Source organism: Miniopterus natalensis, chromosome 17 (assembly GCF_054644295.1).
Source record: "Miniopterus natalensis isolate mMinNat1 chromosome 17, mMinNat1.hap1, whole genome shotgun sequence".
Taxonomy (NCBI): Eukaryota; Metazoa; Chordata; class Mammalia; order Chiroptera; family Miniopteridae; genus Miniopterus; species Miniopterus natalensis.
This window is the reverse complement of record NC_142097.1, coordinates 16,419,657-16,438,715: the sequence shown is the minus strand read 5'-3', so window position 1 is coordinate 16,438,715 and position 19,059 is coordinate 16,419,657. Positions and strand designations below refer to the sequence as shown.

General features: G+C 51.8%; 1 protein-coding gene across 1 annotated transcript in view; it reads right to left on the bottom strand.

Moving 5' to 3' along the window:
• Positions 1-19,059, bottom strand: part of MYO18A (myosin XVIIIA) — an 86,192-nt gene that overhangs the window by 59,305 nt on the left and 7,828 nt on the right. Inside the window, exon 2 of the mRNA XM_087826005.1 lies at positions 16,011-17,089. Within this exon, the coding sequence (XP_087682131.1) occupies positions 16,011-17,009 (999 nt within the window). The 5' untranslated portion in view covers positions 17,010-17,089. The remainder of the gene's footprint in view (positions 1-16,010; positions 17,090-19,059) is intronic.

Sequence of the window (19,059 nt, the reverse complement as noted above, 5' to 3'; positions counted from 1 at the left end):
AGAAAGTTCATGTAAAGCACCAGGCAAAGCGTAGGTAAGCTCTAATTTAAAAACACAGCACTCAATGTCTATACCTAAACATCACCATATTCACATGGTGATTCTTGATTATACTCACTACGAGCTCTATTAGATACAGCGGAGTCACATACTACATGGGGTCAGATTCTAAAGTCAATATGGTAGGCAAGAATAGAATATAGTCAGAATTACCCTTTGAAATACCTTAAATGCTCACAAAGTATAATACACATGATTTTGTATATACTATTCTATATACCTGCATAAAGGCATAAAATGTATACAATCAAGGACAGCTTAAAATAAAAACACACAAGATACAATGTTTACAATTTTAGACTACAGTAATATAGTTTCTTATACAGCCAGATAGTTGAATTTATTGAAGTTTAATGTGTATGTGCCATGACTACAGAGCATACACTAATGTTTTGATAGTAATCTATTTATGTCATATGGTTAAGCCTTCTCTCCCCAGTCAGCAGGGGCCACTTCCTGCCTCTTTTAGATTTCATCCCACTCCCCGGTACTAGGCACATGGTAGGTATTCAATAACTATCCATTGGATTTAACTAACTGATCTGAAAGGTACAGGTACAATAAGCGGGGTGGAACAGAATGGGAGCAAAGGGGATACCCAGACAGAGTGAGAACTTCAATTCCTCTGCTGTCCCATGTTGGCGGTGGAGGGGTCCTTGGCTGTTTTGGGCGCTGGGCCAGGCCGAGTGGCTAAGCAGAGTTGGGGGCAGGCTAGACAGGAGGCTCTGAGAAATCAAAGAAGCCTTTCACTCACTCAACTAGCAGTGACGTGCAATACCTCAAGGTGAACACTGTGGGGAAGCACAATGCCTGCTTTTTCTCCAGCCTCCTCGCCTCACCCCCAGGCTGGGAGCTCCTTGAAGCTGGTTTAGAGAGAGTTTGGAAAACACTGAGACTGAGTTTCTAATTAACATCTTAACAAAAGGATACTCCTTTGACCTCATTTGTCTCACTAGTTCCCCTTTAAATCAAAACTCTTTTTTAAAAAGGCTATACACACTGTTTCCATAAATGTACACTAATTATAGGGTGCTTGTACTGTTACTCATTTGCAATGTATAAAATGTCGCTAACAGAACTCTTTATATTTAGGGAAGTTGGGACTGTCCTGTTTTAAGCACTCTGCTCTCAGGGCTGAGGAGGGCTGGGGCACTGCTGGGGTAGGAGGGCCCCCCACCGCCTGGGTGGCAGATGCATTCTCTGGGGTCCTGAGCACCAGTGCCTTCCTCTCTTGGGAAGGATTATCCTGTTTTATTCCTTCTTGGTTGACTGGTTGGTGTGTAACATATATCTTCTCTTTTATGAAGTGTCAGTTTTTGTATACAGTGACTGGTACCCTTTGAGGCACCAATTTTTAAATTTTTTTAAAAAATTTCACTGGGAATTGATGACCAGATGACCAGGGGACACCAACGTGGAAGAGGGCAGAGGACCCCCTTGAAGAAGCCTAGGGATGGGCACAGGGAGGGAAAGGAGGGCTAAGAGGAAACCTGTCTGGGCAAAAGATGCACGCCCAGGGCTAGGACCAGACACTCTGGCCCGCGGGACATTTCAAGGCTGGTGGGGGCGCGGGCAGTGCCAGGCCCGCGGGCAGTGCCAGGCCCCCGGTGCGGCTGGTGCTTCCCGGCCCCGCCCACCGGCCGGCGCGAGGGCGGAGCAGAGGGCGGGGCCCGGCGCGCACATGCGCTCAAAGCCCAGGATGCGCCCGCCCTGCAGCGCCGCTGGAGCCCAGCAGAGGGCGGGCGCCCCCTTCGCACCGGCCCGCCGGGGCCGGGCTGCAGGATTGCACCTCCGCAGGGCTGGCCTCCCGGCCCCACCCCCAAGAGGCGTCCCCCTGAGAGCAGGAGGCTGAGGGGCCTGCAGCCTGCAAGATGGCCTCTCCCCTTACCTTGGAGAGACAGGGCAAGAAGGGGCAAAGCTAAGCTCAGTGCAGACTTTGCTTTCATCACTGCTTCACCCCCAAAGCCCAAAAGAGTCGCTTCATATAGTAGGCACTCAATAAATGCTTACTGATGAAATAAAATGGGTGAATGGATGACTACACGAATTAACCAGAGACTCCAGAACAGCTTTGAACCTGCGTGGTAAGCAGGGGTCTGGATCAAGGAGGGTCAGTAGAAATGGGATGGCCAGCCCCAGGTCACTGCCCCAGAGGTGATCGCTGAAGCTTACGGCTCCACACTCCCGCAGCCCCTGCCTTGGCACACCCAAAGGTCTGCTCAGAGCCTGGTGACACCACACCACCTCACGGGCACAGTGCCCAAGCAGGGATGTCTGGGCTTGTACTCTCTGCTAAGACCAGGCGTCTGTCCCTTCGGAGTCAGGTCCTGGCTGCCTTCAGGGATCACCTGACTGCTGGCTCCAGTAGCCTTCAGTTCCCTGAGGATTCTTCAGCTGCTGGGGATTTCCTCATGGCCCCTGGGGATTTCCAAACTGCCTCAGCTTCCTCAGGCTCCCACATGGCCCAAAGCCAAGGGCCAGCCCTGGCAATGGTTTCCCAAAATTTTCCTTGGGTCAGTTGAGACTACCAAAAGCACCACAGGCAGGATACTCCCATCCCCACCCCCTCTGGCAGACATGAGAGAATAAACATAATGAAGTATTGTTCTTTTTTTTTTTTTTTTCACATAAATGACAACTCTTCTCTATTTCCACAGAAGAAAAATAGGAAACCCAGTTTGAAGGGTTAGCCACACCGATTTAAATAAAATAGCGATAAGGCTTCTGGAGGGTGAGGACTGGAGTCCTGTGGTGCTTATTTTCAAAGTCAGAGGCTTTAGATAGTAAGCCTCAGGTTCCTCCAAAACTAGACATTCAGTAAATGTCTGAGGATCTGTGTGCTCACCTCTGGAGGCCCCTATTGGGCCTGTTTTTAGAACTCTCTGAAGTAAAAATAAAGCACAAACCCAACCTCCATAGAAGTAGGAAGGAAGAAGTAAAAGCTTCTACTTTTCCTGCTAACCCACCACCTCCGCATTAACAGCCCTGGCCAGATCCACTGGGGCATGTGAGCACCTGTGTTACAGAGCTGGGCGGAAAACATGCTTGGCGAGTGGGGAAGCACTGCCCCAGTTGTGGTGGCTCACAGCCAGGGACCTGTTGGCTCTGGGGCATCAGGATTCCAGAGTTGGTGAAGTGAATAAATTACCAGAGAGGACAAGACTTCCTTCATGGAAGGAAGGGAAAATGCCACCATGCCCAGCCTCACCAGGGGGACTGCCACCATGCCCAGCCTCACCAGGGGGACTGCAAGAGGAGACAAGCCTTCAAGAGCACCTCAGCATTTCTTTTCTGAGAGCCATCTAGAACTGTACTATTTAATATGGTAGCCACTAGCCGTGTGTGGCTATTTAAATTGAAGTTAAATAGAACAATGGGAATACTTCTGATTAAATTAAAATCAAATAAAATTTAAAATTCAGTTCCTTAGTCACACTGGCCACATTTCAAGTGCTTAGTAGCCACACATGGCTAATGGCTACCAAGTTGGAAAGCACAGACTACAGAACATTTCCATCTCTGCAGAATTCCGTCTGGCCTAGAGGATCCCCTTTCAGCTTGTCCTGGTCATCTTTGCCAAAGATCCCTTCAGGTATTGCCCCTGACCACTTGCTGTTCTTTCCCACATCTGCCCCAGAATCTACTCCTGACCCCATGTGCCTGGCTTTGACCCCTAGGCCTCAGAAAGAAATGAGGGAGGGGACTGTAGCTACAAGTTAACACCCACCCTGGGGGCAGAAGCCAGATGCAGAGGGGCTGAAAAGGCAAGGCTGAATAGAAGCCAGCCCCCACCCCAAGGCATCCCGGGCTTGGGAGAAAGCCCCTCAGTCCCACACAATCATTCCTTGTTTCTGCAGTCTCTGGACCACGCATGGGTAAGACATCTGGAATGTAGTGGCCTGAGGGCTTCCCAACATCACCCGCTGCTAGACCCATCTGATGTTAGTGCTCCAGGAGAGGGAAGTCGCAGCAGAACCCTGAACTTTCAAGGGCAAATAAGGCCAAGGAAGCCTCACCCTGAGCAGCATGCCAGGAGTGGGGCAGTGGGGACCATAATGGACACCTCCCTGTGTCGCCAGCAGGATGAACCAAATGAGGAAGAAGGGAAGCAGGACATGGTGGAGAAAGGACACTGGGGCATGCTTGCCATGCTAGAGAGACTCAAACAAGCTCCCCTAGCCCCGTATCCACAGCGGCGGGGGCGTGTGGAGGGGACAAGGGAAAAGGGTGTAGATCTGTTACATTCTACCTCAGGCACTTAATTTGGAAGGTTTTGCTACAGTTGTTGGAAAATCCAGTGGGAGCGTCTGGGCAAGCTGCGTGTGTGATAAAAGGAGCGCAGATCAGACCGGGGAACTGGCAGGTCAGGGCTGCCTCTCTGTTCAGTGCCTGAGTTCTGTCCTCAGTTCCTGCTTAGCCTTAATCCAAAAGGGCTGTCAGAGGCAAGACAGGTGTGAAGAAACGAAATAAGCTGTAGAGAGATCACAAAAAAGGTGAGTTTGTTCAAATGGAAAACAATAGGTAAAAAGAAGTCTGGAATTCCAAGGGTCTTGGCATCAGACAAGAATTTGACTGGAGAAAGTCATAGGACAAGTAGCACAATTTTAAAAACTGGCTTCAAACTATAGATTGAAGCAATCCCACTCTGAGGCTACCCCATGGCCCTTGAGGACCAATCTGGGCCTAACTTCCCTATGTCCACCTGGAAGGCCCATAGACCAAAACACCATCTTGAGGACAAGAGGAAAGCCCCTCTCCACCGAGCCAAGTCTTTAACAGGCCTGTGGCATTCCTGTGGGCAAAGGACCCATCAAGCTCCCAAGCACCAAGCGCTTCCCAACACTCAGACAGATTAATAATGATATTGATTTCTATGCATTGACTCATTTAATCCTCAAAACAACCTTAGAAGGAAAGTGCTATTATTATTATTATTTTACAGATGAGGAAAGTGAGGCACAGAGAGCTTTAATAATTTGCCCAAGGTCACCCGTCAGTAAGCAGCAGAGACAGGACTAGAGCCCAGGTGGTCTAGCTCCAGACTCCATGCTACATCCAATATGCACCAATGTACTGATAACACATACATAACCCAATGCAGCTCCCGACCCGTGGGCCCTTCCTATTTTGGGAAAATGAACTGAAGGCAATTCCTATAGCCAAAACCAGCCCTTCTATCCAACTTCATTATTTTCTGAGCATCTGTTTCTACAGCAACAAGAGAATGGGTGTAGAGGGAGGGGAAGGGACTTTTTACAGCAGGGCTCCCTCTTTCAGAGGCACAGAAGAGACACCTCAAAACCAGTGGTCTTAAGAAAGACACAGGGGCTGGGTGGAGAATCCAGGCCCTGATAAAAGCTGGAAAATCTGCCTTCCCCGACCCAGAGACCAGGTCCTCCAGTTTGAGGCCAGCTTTCCTCTGGACAGAGGTGAGGGAAGCTGATGGCAGAGATGCTTTGGGAGGGTCTGGGAGAAAAGGGCAACCCAGACTAAGTTCTGCAGAATGTGTGTGTGTGTCCATTTCCAAGCTGGGTGTGTCTTCACAGAGCCACCTGGTTCTGCTACCCAGCTCAGGGCCCAGTAATGATGGGTAGGGGCAGGGAAGCCCTGGGGAGGAATGCAGGCATGCATCTATGTGCCTTTGGGGGTTCACATCCCACCACGGGGGGCAGGGTAGTCAGGCTCATACCTCTCACCTTCCCCAAGCCTACGCCTCATTCCTGCCTGCCACCCCAACCTCACCTGCACAAGAAACTCCTGTCATTGACCAGAAATCCTGAGGGCAGAATTATGCAATGGGGGCTCTGCTGGGCAAGGCCCGGTGCTAAGGGGAGTAGGGATATTTGCTGGTCCCTTGATTCCAGGAAGACAGCCCACAGCGGTCCCCCCAGGCTTCTCAGGCAGTGGGCCCAGTTTCCTTCTTGCCTCTATTGATCTTGATGCATGGCCAAGTGAGTGGGGACCTTACTCTGTGCTGTGTGTCCTTTAGGTAACCTAAGCTACCTGTGACGAAGGTTGCAAGGCTGTGCCAGGCCCAGCACAAGCTGGGTCTCCAGTGCCTGCAGTGCCAGACACACAGGCTCCTACAGCGTGGACAGCAAGGTTGGAGGTCCCAGCCCACTTGGGAGGAAACCTTTCACTGTCTGAAGCTGTGCTTCTGTAATCAGCTCAACCATCAAACCAGTCCACAGACAAGGGAGGCAGGGGTGGGGAGGAGCAGGATGCAGGCCCCAGCAAGAAGAACTAACACGAGGAGATAGTATCAGACCCTTCCCCTTGCTACCTCCCTAGAAAGCTCCACTGGAGTCTCCAGACATTGTCCCTTGGCGTGATGGGGCTGGGCAATCACAGAGTCTGACTGTCTCATGCTGCCTGACAGTGCTGTCACTGCTTGGCTTCTAGCCCATGCCACTCTGGGCTGAGATCTATCTTTCTGCGGAGGTTTTCTGTTCTAGAGAAAGCACAGGCTCCCTGATCGCAAGGATGACATACTCAGTCTTTTTGCCTCCACAGACCCAAGCCCATAGTGTGACATGGAGCAGGTGCTCTTCAAGGCTTCCTGACACCCACCTTGATTGTGCCAAGACTCCAGGGCGGGCCATTCACACCTGGCCTTTCTTATAGTCCACAGCCATGCCCCTTCCCACTCCAACCCACCCCCAGCCCTCTTTTGCCCAGAGCCAGAGGCAACCTATTCTGCTGCCAGAGAAAAGAGCTTGGGAAGTGAGAAATCTGCCTCCCTGTGGGTACCCTGCATACCACAGGGCCTGGCAGTGAGAGAAGCTGGGAGGGAGAGAGGAAGTGAGTCAGCTCCTTGCAGAAATGGGAATGGGAGGGAGGAGCCAGCAGAACAGATCAGGGGACAAAGGGCACAGGAGAAAGGTCACTAGGAAAGGGAACCAGGCCCTGGAGGTGTTGTGGGACCAACAGAGCAGAGGACAGATACAGGTGACAAACTCAGCAGTGCCACCTCCCACCAAGGCTGGGTGGCCTCCACAGGCCAGAGAACCTGGGTCTGGCAGGCACAGCCCCACCTGAGGATGGAATCTGAGGAGGCTCCCCTTCATGACGCACATGTGGCTGGAGGAAGTGAGTCCACGGCCACGTTCTCTTCTCACTGAGGTGGAGTTTCTGGTCCCCAAGGCCTCCCACGGCCTCTCCTGAGCCCCACAGAACCCCAGGTCCCCCCTGGCCTGGTACAATGGGAAGACACATTTGCATCTCCTCTTTGGAGGGTGGGAACTGAGCAGAGGAGGTGGGGTTGCCTAGCATCCACCATTGCCCTCTCCAGCAGCCCTGCCCAGCCAGGAGCTGTCCCCAGGCTCCAGCTGGAATCTGTTGCTCTGACTGGGAAAAATCCTTGCCGTGAAAATTCCCAGCCTGTGACATTCCAGCACAAAAGCAGCCAGGGAAAGCAGCAGAAGAGAAGAAGCCATGAACCCTGCAGGGCCACATTCCGCCCCCCTCGGAGACCTGCAGCCTGTAAGACAGGCACATTCCTCCAAGGCCCCCTGGGGGATCTTAGGCAACAAACCTTAGGCAACTTACTTAACCTTAACCTCTCTGTAATCCATATCCCCAGGGCTGGACACTGTGTGACCCCATGTGACCCTGCATGTGCTTCTCACCCAAGCCTGGTGCCCTCCCGGGAGCTCTAGTGCAGGGGGAGGAGACAGGCCATCCCAGGACCCTCCCCCCAGAGCCCTTCCCCCAGGCGCCTGCTCTTGGATGCCTAGAGCCCATCTCTCCTCCATGCCTGTGGGAGATGTCAGAGTGCCCAGGGACATAAGAAACAGAGTCATGGTAATGTACTGCAGACAAGTCCCAGCCCACAGTGGTCCCCCAGGCTTCTCGGGGGGGGGGGGGGGCAGTTTCCCTCTTGCCTCTATTAAGGCAGGACATGGTAATGTACTGCAGACAGGTTACCAAGGTCAGGGGGAGGGTTCTAGGAACACAAAGTGAGCTAAACAAGGGAAACTGGACGGAGAAGGGGAAACCAAATCCTGCCTAGGGAACCATCTCCTTTTCTTCAGCAAACAGCCCCTGATCACATGAAGTTCTCCAGCACTGGAGAAATAAGAAGCTAACTAATTAATTGCAATCTTGATGAATGCTCTGAAGGAGAAGGGTGGGGTGCTGCCAGGGTGCCTCACCTGGTCTGAGAGGATCAGGGAAGGCTTCCCTGAGGAAGTGATATTCAAACTGGAGTCTATGAATAAAAGTGAATGAGGGTAGGCAGGGAAAAGCATTACAGACAAAAGGAACAGCAGTAACTCAATGGTAGAAGCGAATGAGAACTCTGTGTTGCACACCCACTACCTGCTAGGCACTCTGCCAGGCCCTGCTCCCTGCCTTTCCCCCCCGCAGAGCACACTAGGAAACAACAGTGTTCCGCCCCTGTGCGACAGAAAACGACCTGTCCTTGGTCAGAGGTGACAATCCAGGGATCCTGCCACCCCAAGTGCTGTGCGGTCAGTACTAGCATGTCAGTAAGGGCCAAAAAGGTGAGGGAGCAACGTCCCTGCCTTCCAGGATCTCACAGGGGAGATGCACAGGGGCAAAAGTGCACCCTCCACCACCCCTGGGAGACGGCACCCAAGTGCTGCCAGGACACATGCTGCTTCTCTTCCTGAGGCTTCCTCGGCCACCCTCTCCAATACCTCTCCCAGCTCCCCCAAGATTAAACCCTGCCTGCTGCCGCCTGGGCTCACGTCCTCTGGTTAATCTTCAGGAGGGTCTGAGAGCAACGGTCACACCTCCTGTGGCTCACCATCCACAGAGCACAATCAAGAGTGGCTCCCCCTTCCTTCTGGAGAGGAGGCTTCTAGGGCAGCAGGAATCAGATGGGCCCAGGCCTGAGCGAGGCAGTGGATATATAAGGCTATGCAGACACTGCCTTCCCCTGCCCTATACAGCAGGTCCTCAAATAATGTCATTTCATTCAACATCATTTCATTACAACATTGAGGGGGATGCCTTCGGAACTCAACTCTTATTTATATCAGTTAGCCTCTGCTAAAATTGGTTTCATTATCCGTCATTTCATCGCAGTTCCAAGTACCTATTGATGACACTGAGGACTTACTATAGAGCACACTAGTGAGGAGCAAGGAGCTGATGCCCTGAGTTCAAATCCTGACAAGTCATTTAATAGCCTTGAAACCTTAGGCAATTTACTTAACCTTGACCTCTCTCTGTAATCCAGTTTCTTCATCAATGAAGTAGAGATTAGTATGATACCTACTGTAAAGGGTTGTTGGGAAAATTAAATGAGTTAATATATATAAAACATCTAGGACAGTGCCTAACGTACAGTGAATGCTAGCCACGATCCTCAACCTTGCTATTATTTTTCATGCCCTTTCCTCAAGGCATTTCTGTTCAGCTGAATCTTTACCAGATCAATTAAACACCACTTAGGGAGCATGTACGTGCTACACGCTGTACTGGATGCCACACAGAGTACTGGACAAACACCATACATTCTTCCCTACCCCAGAGTCTGCAAAGTGGCTGGGCTGAGCCGTGATGGAGCAGAACGCCATGCCCCGATTCCGAGGAGCGTATGGCAGGAGATCAAGGGAGCCAGAGTAGTGACCCAGGTCTAAGGAAACTGTTTCCCAACCAAACTAGAGCTAACAACTGAAAAAATAAGCTTTGCTGACACTGTCCCCTGTATTTAACAGAACAGAAGGTGCTGCCAAACAGCATGCAGGACTCTTAAGGTTGGCTGGGGTCCCCCACAAACTGCTCAACAAGAGGTGGGCAGCCATGAAGACTCCACTCCTTCGCAGTGCCAGTCTGGCATGGTGGGCACCCACAGAGCTGCTGGATGCCTGGGGCACATCCGTACCACTGCCCAGGACTGACAATGGAGGCGCCAGGCAGCCTGCCCAGACAACAGGGGTGTCCCTTTCCCAGCTGGGTCACCGGTCCCCACCCCCACAGATGCTGCTCTCCACCCCAGGCTACAGGGAGGAGAATCCAGCAGCTTAGTGTAGTGGGGTGGCGGGAGCCCTGCTGGCAGGCAGAACGCGTGCTTGTGGTTTCTGGGAAACACTGTAGAGATTTGCAGCATTTTTAAAATACTTGTGTTCCCACCCGCCACACAACCCCCTTCACCCCACTCCTCACCCACTCTCAGTCTGGGTGTTTGCATATCTGGTATTTTCCAGAACCATTTCAATGTAAATAAGAGAGATTAGAAGGGAATAGAGGGCAGGGTGGCCAAGGGTATCTGGGGTGGGCCAGAGGGGTTCTGGCCAGGGCCGGAAGGGGCTGGGGCAAGCTACCTCAACTGAGGCCCTGCCCCCACACTATGGCTCCAAGCTGTGCCTGCAAAAACAACCAATGACCATGACATGTACCCACACTGGGTTCAGTGTGGCCTGGGCACTGTGCCCACCACCCACGGGCGGGGTGGTCAGGGCACATAGGGGCTGCAGTTTGTCCAGCATCTCATCGGGAAGAAGGCAGAATGGTGCCTCTGAGGACAGAGAACGGAGACCTAGCAGAATAGAAATGGCCTAGTCCCCCACTCTATCCTGCTGGTTCTGTGTACCCCACAAATCCAGGATAGATGACTCCCAAAATGCCCCTAAACACCTTTCACCCATCAGTTCACATGCCCTTGAACCTACCCACTGGCCCTTCATTATCAACAGAACTCCGTTTGGGTCCTGCTCTGAGCCCCGAAGCCAGGGCTCTCACATGGGGGAGACTCTGATGCCAGAAGTGCCTGCAGCTTTGGCACAAGTGAAGTAAAAATTTTCTGTTTAAAAAACAAAAAAACCTCCAAGGATCATTTAGAGTAACATGAGGAAGAGAAACATTCTAGAACACTGAGCCCAGGCAGCACCCAGCTGCTCCAGCCCCACCAGAAGCCCCCGGGGAAGCCCACTGCTCAGCAGCTGGCCTGGCAGACCAGCAAGCGGTACAATTTTGAGTCTTTCCTTAGAATCTGCAGTCCCCACTCCTGACAGCACCCAGGGGTCCTGTGGACGAGGCTGACGAGGCTCATACAGACTCTACCTAGGGGTCTAAGGCTTCCAGTATGGTAAAGGAGACCCTCCTGCCCTTCTCCCACATGCAGGCAACCCTGACTGGCCTGTCTCCTGCAGGGCCACTGATGTCCATGGGAGCACCCAGTGTCCTCTCTCTCCTTTCAGCTGAAAGAGTTTGTGAAAACAGTGAAAGAGTTTGGCAAAAGCATCAGGAGTCCCCATTGGAAAGAAAATCTTACTAGGAGCGATGATGGGAGAACATTAGGAGGGATTCATTAAGAAGGCTCCAAAATTACCTTCCCTGGATATCTACAGAAACTGGGCAGAGGGGAAGATACTAATCTCCTTAAGCATTTACTACCTGCCAAAGTCTGCCTAAGTGATCTCACCTAATACATAAAGATGTCTATCTTAAATAAAGACCTATAAAGTATAGTACACAGAAAAAAACAACAAGTCTCCCTGTAGTCTCCTTCTCAGAAGATACTGGATGAGTGAACTGGGTGCACATCCTTCTCAAATTCTGGGAGGACAGCATCAGGCCCATTGATAGAGATCACGGGTCACATCCTCTCAGAGGCCTCTCCTAATTGCCATTTCCTCCTTCCCACCCCACTGTTTACCCGTACAGACTTCTGTGATAGCACTTACGGTGCTTTGTTGCCTTTCTTTACTTACGTCTACGCTTCCTCAAGGAAAGATTCTATTTTATTTAATTAACCCCTCCCCCCCAGTGCCCAGTACAGTGCCTGGTCGTTAAACAGGCTTCATTAAATGAGTAAACTGAGGCTCGGAAAAGTTTTGATAACTTCAGGAAAACTCAAACAGGTCTTTCTGGTTCCAAAGTCCATGTCCTTTCCACTACAACATGCACTCTCCCAGGTTCTCCTGAGTGTGGAGGTGGTTTAAGTGGATATGACAACCTCTTAAGGAACCTCACAACCCCATAGCCATTGTGGACAAACCCCAAGGTCCAGCAGGGGTCCAGACTATCACAGATCTCTGGCAAATACCTGGCAGCTCCACAGGGCTCAGGAAACTAGACTTGACTGGGAAGGGGTGTCAGGCATTCCTTTAAACCCCCTCCTCTCCCCTCCTACCACAACCTCAAAAGCTCAGGAAACAGCGCTTTCTAGGTAGGGCTCCCATGCAGACCAGCTCCTCTGGCTTTTGGCAGCAGGAGAACCACATTGGCCAGGGTGTAGCCAGGTGGGCTTTTCTGAGCTCAGCAGAAACATCCTACATTCACAGACAATTCTCTTGGCCCACATGATGGGCCTACTGAGGATACAAACGTAAAGGAACAGCTCTCCTTTCTCCCAGACCTTGGTCCCCACCGGGCCCTACCTCTCCTCAATGGGCATTGACTTTCCTACCCAGACTCTTGGAACGGAGAGAGGAATTTTGATCTAACTGGTGTTTTAAGATCCTCCTCTTTACCGATACCTCCCTTAGTCTCACCAGATGCAGGCAACTCTTTGCCTTTAGAAAATTTAAGAATAATTATTCTAAAAACAGATGCCCTGAAAACACTTTCCCTGAGGAACTGTGGAAAGAACTTACTTAGCATCTTCCCCCAAACCGGGCAGTCACACTTGCCCCCTCCTCTCCTTTTTCCCTCACATCAGTGGGTCACCAAGACTCCAGAGCCTGCCTCAATTGGTGACACCTGATGCCTCTCTCCATCTCCATCCAGTGCCTCTACCGCAGTCCAGGCCTCCGTTCATCCTTCTAGGGTTACTGTAATAGCTCCCTCACTGTTCGCCCCACGGCTACCCCAAAGCATTCTCCATAAACAGTCAGAAGTTTTCTAACATCTGTCCCTATCACTCCCTGATTAAACTGCTATATTGGCCTTATGTTAAAGTTTACATTCCTAGCATGACTCTCAAGGGCCTTTGTGACCTGGCCCCTGCTTGCTTCTCTCAATACTGTCCCCATACACTGTCCCCTAGCCTTATTCCCCAAATGTGTCATTCTCTCTCCAACCTGTGTCTAATACAGTCTTTTCCTTCCCCCTGCCTCCCCTATATGTCAGCTCTCTATGACTCATTCCAAAGACTATACTTGAAGTCCCTCTTCTGTGTTCCCTAGTGCCCTGTACTGGCCTGTCACTGAGCTTCTCAAATGGCAATGTCATTGTCTGCTACTTGACCATCTCTCCCACTAGACTGTGAGTTCCTTGGGGCTGGGATTACGTGCTGCTCACTGCTGGGCCTCAGGACCTACTACCACACAGTGAGTGCTCAACAAATGTTTGTTTAGTAGATAGGTGAGTGGAAGAATAGATGGCGGAAGACAGGCTGCTTCTCTCAGGCCTGCTAAGTGATTTCTATCAGGTCCCAAGTCTATCCTACTACTGTGGCTCACCCCTACTCCCAATGCAGCCTTGTCCAGCAGCTACAGAGACATATGAACAAGGTGTGAGCCAAGCATTCTGGACACACACCATGTGAGAAGGAAACCCAAGGGGCTGTCTCTCCCTGGGGCCTTCTGAACAGGCCATAGACAGACAGGAGCCATGGGGCCTGGCCCCTATCTGTGTACAGAAAAAGACCAGATGGCTAGCCAGCTCCTTCAGAGCTCCCTGGGGACAGGAAACGTGTGGACACAGTTGATGGATGGCCTGACAGGCAGGGTGGCCGCCAGAGCTGTCCCTGTGGGTCTAGAGTTGTCAGAGCACCCCGCCCGGGAGCATGGAGGAGGTGGGAAGACTCTTTTCTTGGCATGGAACTGGGATTAGAACTGCCGCCAAGAAAAGGAGCAGGAGTAGGAGTGGGAGGAAGAAGAGATAGAGGATAAGAGCCTCAGCCGAGGCTGCAGCACTCCCTCACCAGCTCCGGGGTCTGTCTCAGGAAGCCAGAATGCAGGGCTCATTCTGCTCCTCTCTGCTGTGGCACGAGCCCCCACCTACCCAGGTAAGAAAAGATATGGGCTTCTTTCAGCCCTACGCTTCCCATATCCTGTCACATAGTTCTAGGAGACTCATGAGGATAGGACTTTCTACTGTGTCCCGTGCCAGATCCCCCAGGTGGGGGAAGAAGTCCTCTGGGCACCAGCTGGGCTTGCCCCATGGGCTTGAGCAAGCCAGCATTTCTGGGATACCAGCTGTAAGGTGGGATCCACCAAGGTTTCCAAAGCTAAACCATCTACTTCCCCAGGGATGTGGTAGCAGCAGCTAGTTGGATAGGAGAGTGGCTGGGAAATATGAGATGCCAGGATGATCCCTGTGCTATAGGAGAACTAAAGAGCATCTGGGATGCCAGGTCCTGAGCCCCACAGAGGCCTGTGCTGTGGTTCAGCAGGGAGCTGGCAGCGATCCCCTGGGGAATTCATTCTTTAAGAAGAACATTCCACCTGTTGAGGGCAATGTTAGCCTGCCTGGGAGAAAGTAGACAGATGTGGCAACATGGTATGGTCTCTGGTTCTGAGATAAAGACCACTTCCTCTAAGCTGTGGTTCCCCAAGTTCTGTCTAGCCTAGTGGCTAACACAGAGTAGGTGCTCAATGTGTTTCTGGAATAAATGTGTCTAGGTCCTTCCCTGGATTCGACGACAGGCTCCCTCCCACTCACTACCCCTTCCTGACCAGCAAAGCTGCCTGACCCCACCAGCCCCAGGGTAAAGGGAGGTCTGGAACCCAACTCCAGTGCTTCCTGCCAGAGTCTGACCCTGCGGCTCCCAGGCCCTCCAGGCCCGATATGTTGCTCAGCTGAGCAGACATCTGATCAGCCACTTCCCCTCCCTGGGAGAAAGCTAGGACCGGGACTCTGCCTGTTTCCTTAGCATTTCCTCCTACTTTGGACTTGGACACATCTGGCTGGTCAATTAGTGCTGAAAGGTCCTGGCCAGGCTGTACACTGGTCAGGCTTCAGGGACCTGGACAGTCCTAAAAGCCACAGCTGGGAGAGATGGATGACCAGAGGCCAACTTGTCCTTCAGGTGTTGTCTCCAGGCAAAATATTCCAAACTGATGTGTCACCACCCTATCAAAAGATCCCTGGGGTTAGATAACCATCCCCCTTACAGATGATCTTTTCAGGAGTTAAACTGGGTTGGTCCTTGGTAGATACACAGGTATCTACTAAATCTGATGGACACCTTTAACCTAAATCTCTTCTGGGCCTATGTCACCCCCTTTCACTGTTGTTTTGTGTGGGCAGGATAACAGCTGGGGTCTCAGGGGTAATCAGGTCCCACTATCTCTGTAGGTTTAATCCCTGTCACTTTTCCAGCCATGCATTTTCTTCTTCCAGGAAAGATAATAAAACTCTTGGAGCACAAGTGATCTTTATAAATCAAATCCAGTCACTCCCCTGCTTCAAACCCTACAATGGTCCCATTTCACTGGGATAAAACTGAAACTCCTACCATGATTTACAAGGTCCTTCATGATTTGGCCCCTGCTTATCTCTGCAACCTCACCTGGTATTCAACTCCTCACTCACTCAGGGGCAAGAGGAGGCCTGAGGTCATCTTCCCAGGAGCTACCAAAGCAGCTGTACATCCCAGATGGTCCATGACAGCCCTGATTTGAAATCATTTATCTTTTTTTCCCTACCTCCAATATCTAGATAACATGGAAATCCTATATTTTAGTCCAGAATATAGGGCTGCCTGTCTCTCATATCTGGAGGTGGCACATGTTAGCCTCCATGCCCCAATTTTGGGCTCAGGAAATTTGATGCCCAAACCCCTAACCCATCCTTGTATCACTGTATCATGATGCTTGTACGACCACGTACAGCCCCCACCTGAGGTCCCTTCTCCCAACAAGCCAGGTAAGTGGCCCCTGGAGCCCAAGGAGTGGCCTGGCTTCACCACTCACACACTACCTAGGCTCTGACAGCAGCTCTTGGGTACCCCAAACATCCACCTAAGTACAATCACAGGAGATACCAGCAATCCCAGTCCCTGCTCTTCCCTTGCTGCCCAGGGAAACACTCACATCGGCTGGTTCCCTGCGGGGTCCCTCGCCACTCCGCAGCCAGCTCCGGCTAAGCTCGCTGAGCTCCGGGATGGATTGCACCTTGAGCCGCACGCTGTCCCCGGACTGCCGGATCATCTCCACAATCTCATCCCTGGACTTGCTCTCCACGTTGTGCCCATTAATCTCCACCAGACGATCACCCGGCACCAGCCCCAGGGCCAGGTCCTTGGTGCCTGCCCCAGGCTCCGCAAAGTGAACTACCCTCCGATAGACCTGGCCCTCAGAGCCCCGGTCTAGCATGGTCGTGCGCCGCAGGGAGAAGCCAAAGTCTCCAGTGGGCCTTCGTTGCAGCTCCAGCTCCCGGAGGGCAGGTGGTGGCGGGGCCACCACGGGCGGCAAGCGCAGGTCAGCTGGAAACCTTTTAGTCACCAGCTCGGGGACTCGGGAACGGGGGCCCAGGCGAGGGAGGCCTGGGCCAGGATGCTGCACCAGCTGTCCCTCCAGAGTCCTCGCCTCCACCTGCGGAGATGGGGCCGCAGAGTGCTCCGAGGGGGTGGAGGTCTCCGAGGCACTCTCATCCCGGCTCCGCTGGGAGAAGGAGAAGCGCTTGACGATCATCTGTGAGTTCTGCTTGGCCAGGGAGCCGAACTTGGCCGCCCGCTGCAGCACCGAGCCCCGGAAGCTCCCCTCCTCGCCCTTGAGGTCATCGCTGGAGCTGGCTGTGCTCAGGTGGCCCGAGTCCAGGATCACGCTGCCCCTGTTGCTGTCGGAGTCGATGTCAGTCAGGTGCAGGTCGGAGCCGCTGGCCACCTTGATGGGGATGGGGTTGGAGATTTCCAGGCGCATCTTCGATTCGCGCTTGGAGGAGCGGTTCAGGTTGAAGAAGCCGCGCCTCAGGCTCATCTCCTCCAGGCTCCTGAGCTCGGCCGCTGACATCCGCTCCTTCCGCTCCTTCCTCTCCTTCTTCTCCTTCCGCCCGCCGTCTCTGTCCTTGTCTTTCTTCATTAGGTGGAACATGGTGGGGCCGCTGCTTCAGGGGTGGCACCCCCTGAGGATTACGGGAGCTTAGCACAGGGCCCTTGTGTTTCACCTTGCTGCTGCGGACAGAAGCAGAGAGAAAGGGAACGCTTGTTACTCGAGTGGGGCCTCTTCCCCGCCTCCAGTCCAGATGTGGCCAACCGCTGAGCACAGCTGCCCCTCCGAGTCCCCTGGCAGGCCCTCTGCTTCCCGCAGTCCTGCCTCAGTTAAGTGATGCCTCATAACCCTGCTATGAGGAGGTCTACTGTTACTCCCATTTTACAAATAAGAGAACGTGAGATTTAGGTAAGGTTGTAAAAGCCCAAACTCCAAAGTCTCGTTTCCTGTGATTCCCGATTGACCCAGGCTTAGGTCTGTGTGGAGGTGACATCTGGGCAATCTGACCTCCTGGCAAGAGGATGCCATCAAGCCAACTTGGGACCTGACTTAAGATTCAAACACAAGGGAGAAAGGAAAGGGACTCTGCACCATCACCTCCCCACAGCCAATGTCCCTTAAGGCAACAGACTTCACGTGCTACTGGGCTCTTTCCTAAGCCTGTTATCCCTAGAACAGCAGCCTCGGCCACTGCCTGCCAGAGGCCCTCAAAGAACCGACACTTATTTAATGGCTTCCACTAATCAGGCATGATGCCAGGCACTTTACACACGCTACCTCATTTGAACTACACAGCATCCCTGCAGGGTAAGTATCATTATCTCTACACACGAGAAAATTAAGTATATGTTAGTTGTCTCATAGCTAATAAATGGCAATGTCAGGATTCAATGGCAAACATTGTTTTCTTTCTAGGTCCGGAGCGCCCAAGTTGAAGCGGGGAGGGAAGTGAGGGTAAGTTCCAGACAGACAGCTGTGCGGTGGGGGTAGAGGTGGGGTCGACTGGATAAACAGGATCCTGAAAAACTCACATCCTTTCCCTAGACCAACACCTAAATATAGCCTCAGGAAGAAAGCTGTGGTAGCCTGAGCAAAGACCTCCGCTCTGGGGCACATGTGCCTATGGCGCCAGCCTACTCCCACCCCTGCGTACACCTGACTGGGACAGGAGCGAGAAAAAACAGGGGGGAGGTGGAGTTGAGAGAGCTTTCCCTGCTCTAACCAGCAGGGAACAGAAGTAGAAGTAGGCCATACCACCTAATTAGAAATGAAATGTAATTTTTCTCTCTCTCCATGAAGGCCTTCCCCCTGAATTCTAGACACAATGACCTATTGCAAGGTCCTGGAGAGGCCTTTCCTTGCTGTGTACCCCAACCCCACAACCAAGCAGGGCCCTCCAGACTCCCCATTCTACTGAGAGGGACCTTCAACCCGGCAGTATAATGCCTAGGAAGGCATCAAGGCCAGGAACTCCCAAGCACCCCAGTACACTGGCTAATAGCTTCACCCTTGCCCAGCACTCTCACCCGAGTGGTTCCTGAGAGATCAGTGTATCCTTTCTAGAGCAGCGCTATCCAAAAGAAATATAATTCAAGTCATATGTGTAATTTAAAATTTTCTAGCAGCCACATTTAAAAAGGTAAAAAGGAATAAGTGAAAGTCAATGATATTCATTGTCACCTTAATATGTAATCTTACTTTTTATGTATAAAAAAGTTGAGGTATCTTATATTCTTTTTTCCACACTAAGTCTTTGAAATCTAGTGCATATTTTACACTTGGAGCACATCTCAATTCAGACTAACCATATTTCAATTATTTGGCAGCTCCATGTGGCTAGTGGCTATAGGATTGGATGGTGTAATTCTAGAGAAAGCTTTAGTTGTAGAACACATCCAAAGGGTGGGAAATCTGGTCTAGTCACTAGCTCCCTGTAGAGCTAGCAGGGACCTCTTTCCTCCTCTCACCTCAATTTCTATCTGGTAAAAAAAAGTTCCCTCTGAACTTTTTGGTTCTAAATGTCTATGCACAGTACCTGGGAGTAGGAAAACAAGAAATGTAGGGCCCAAGAGGCACAAAGCCAGGGGCAACCATGGCCAGCTGGGTCTGGACTGACTTGGAACTGGGGAGTGCCTGACAGTTCCCATCTTCT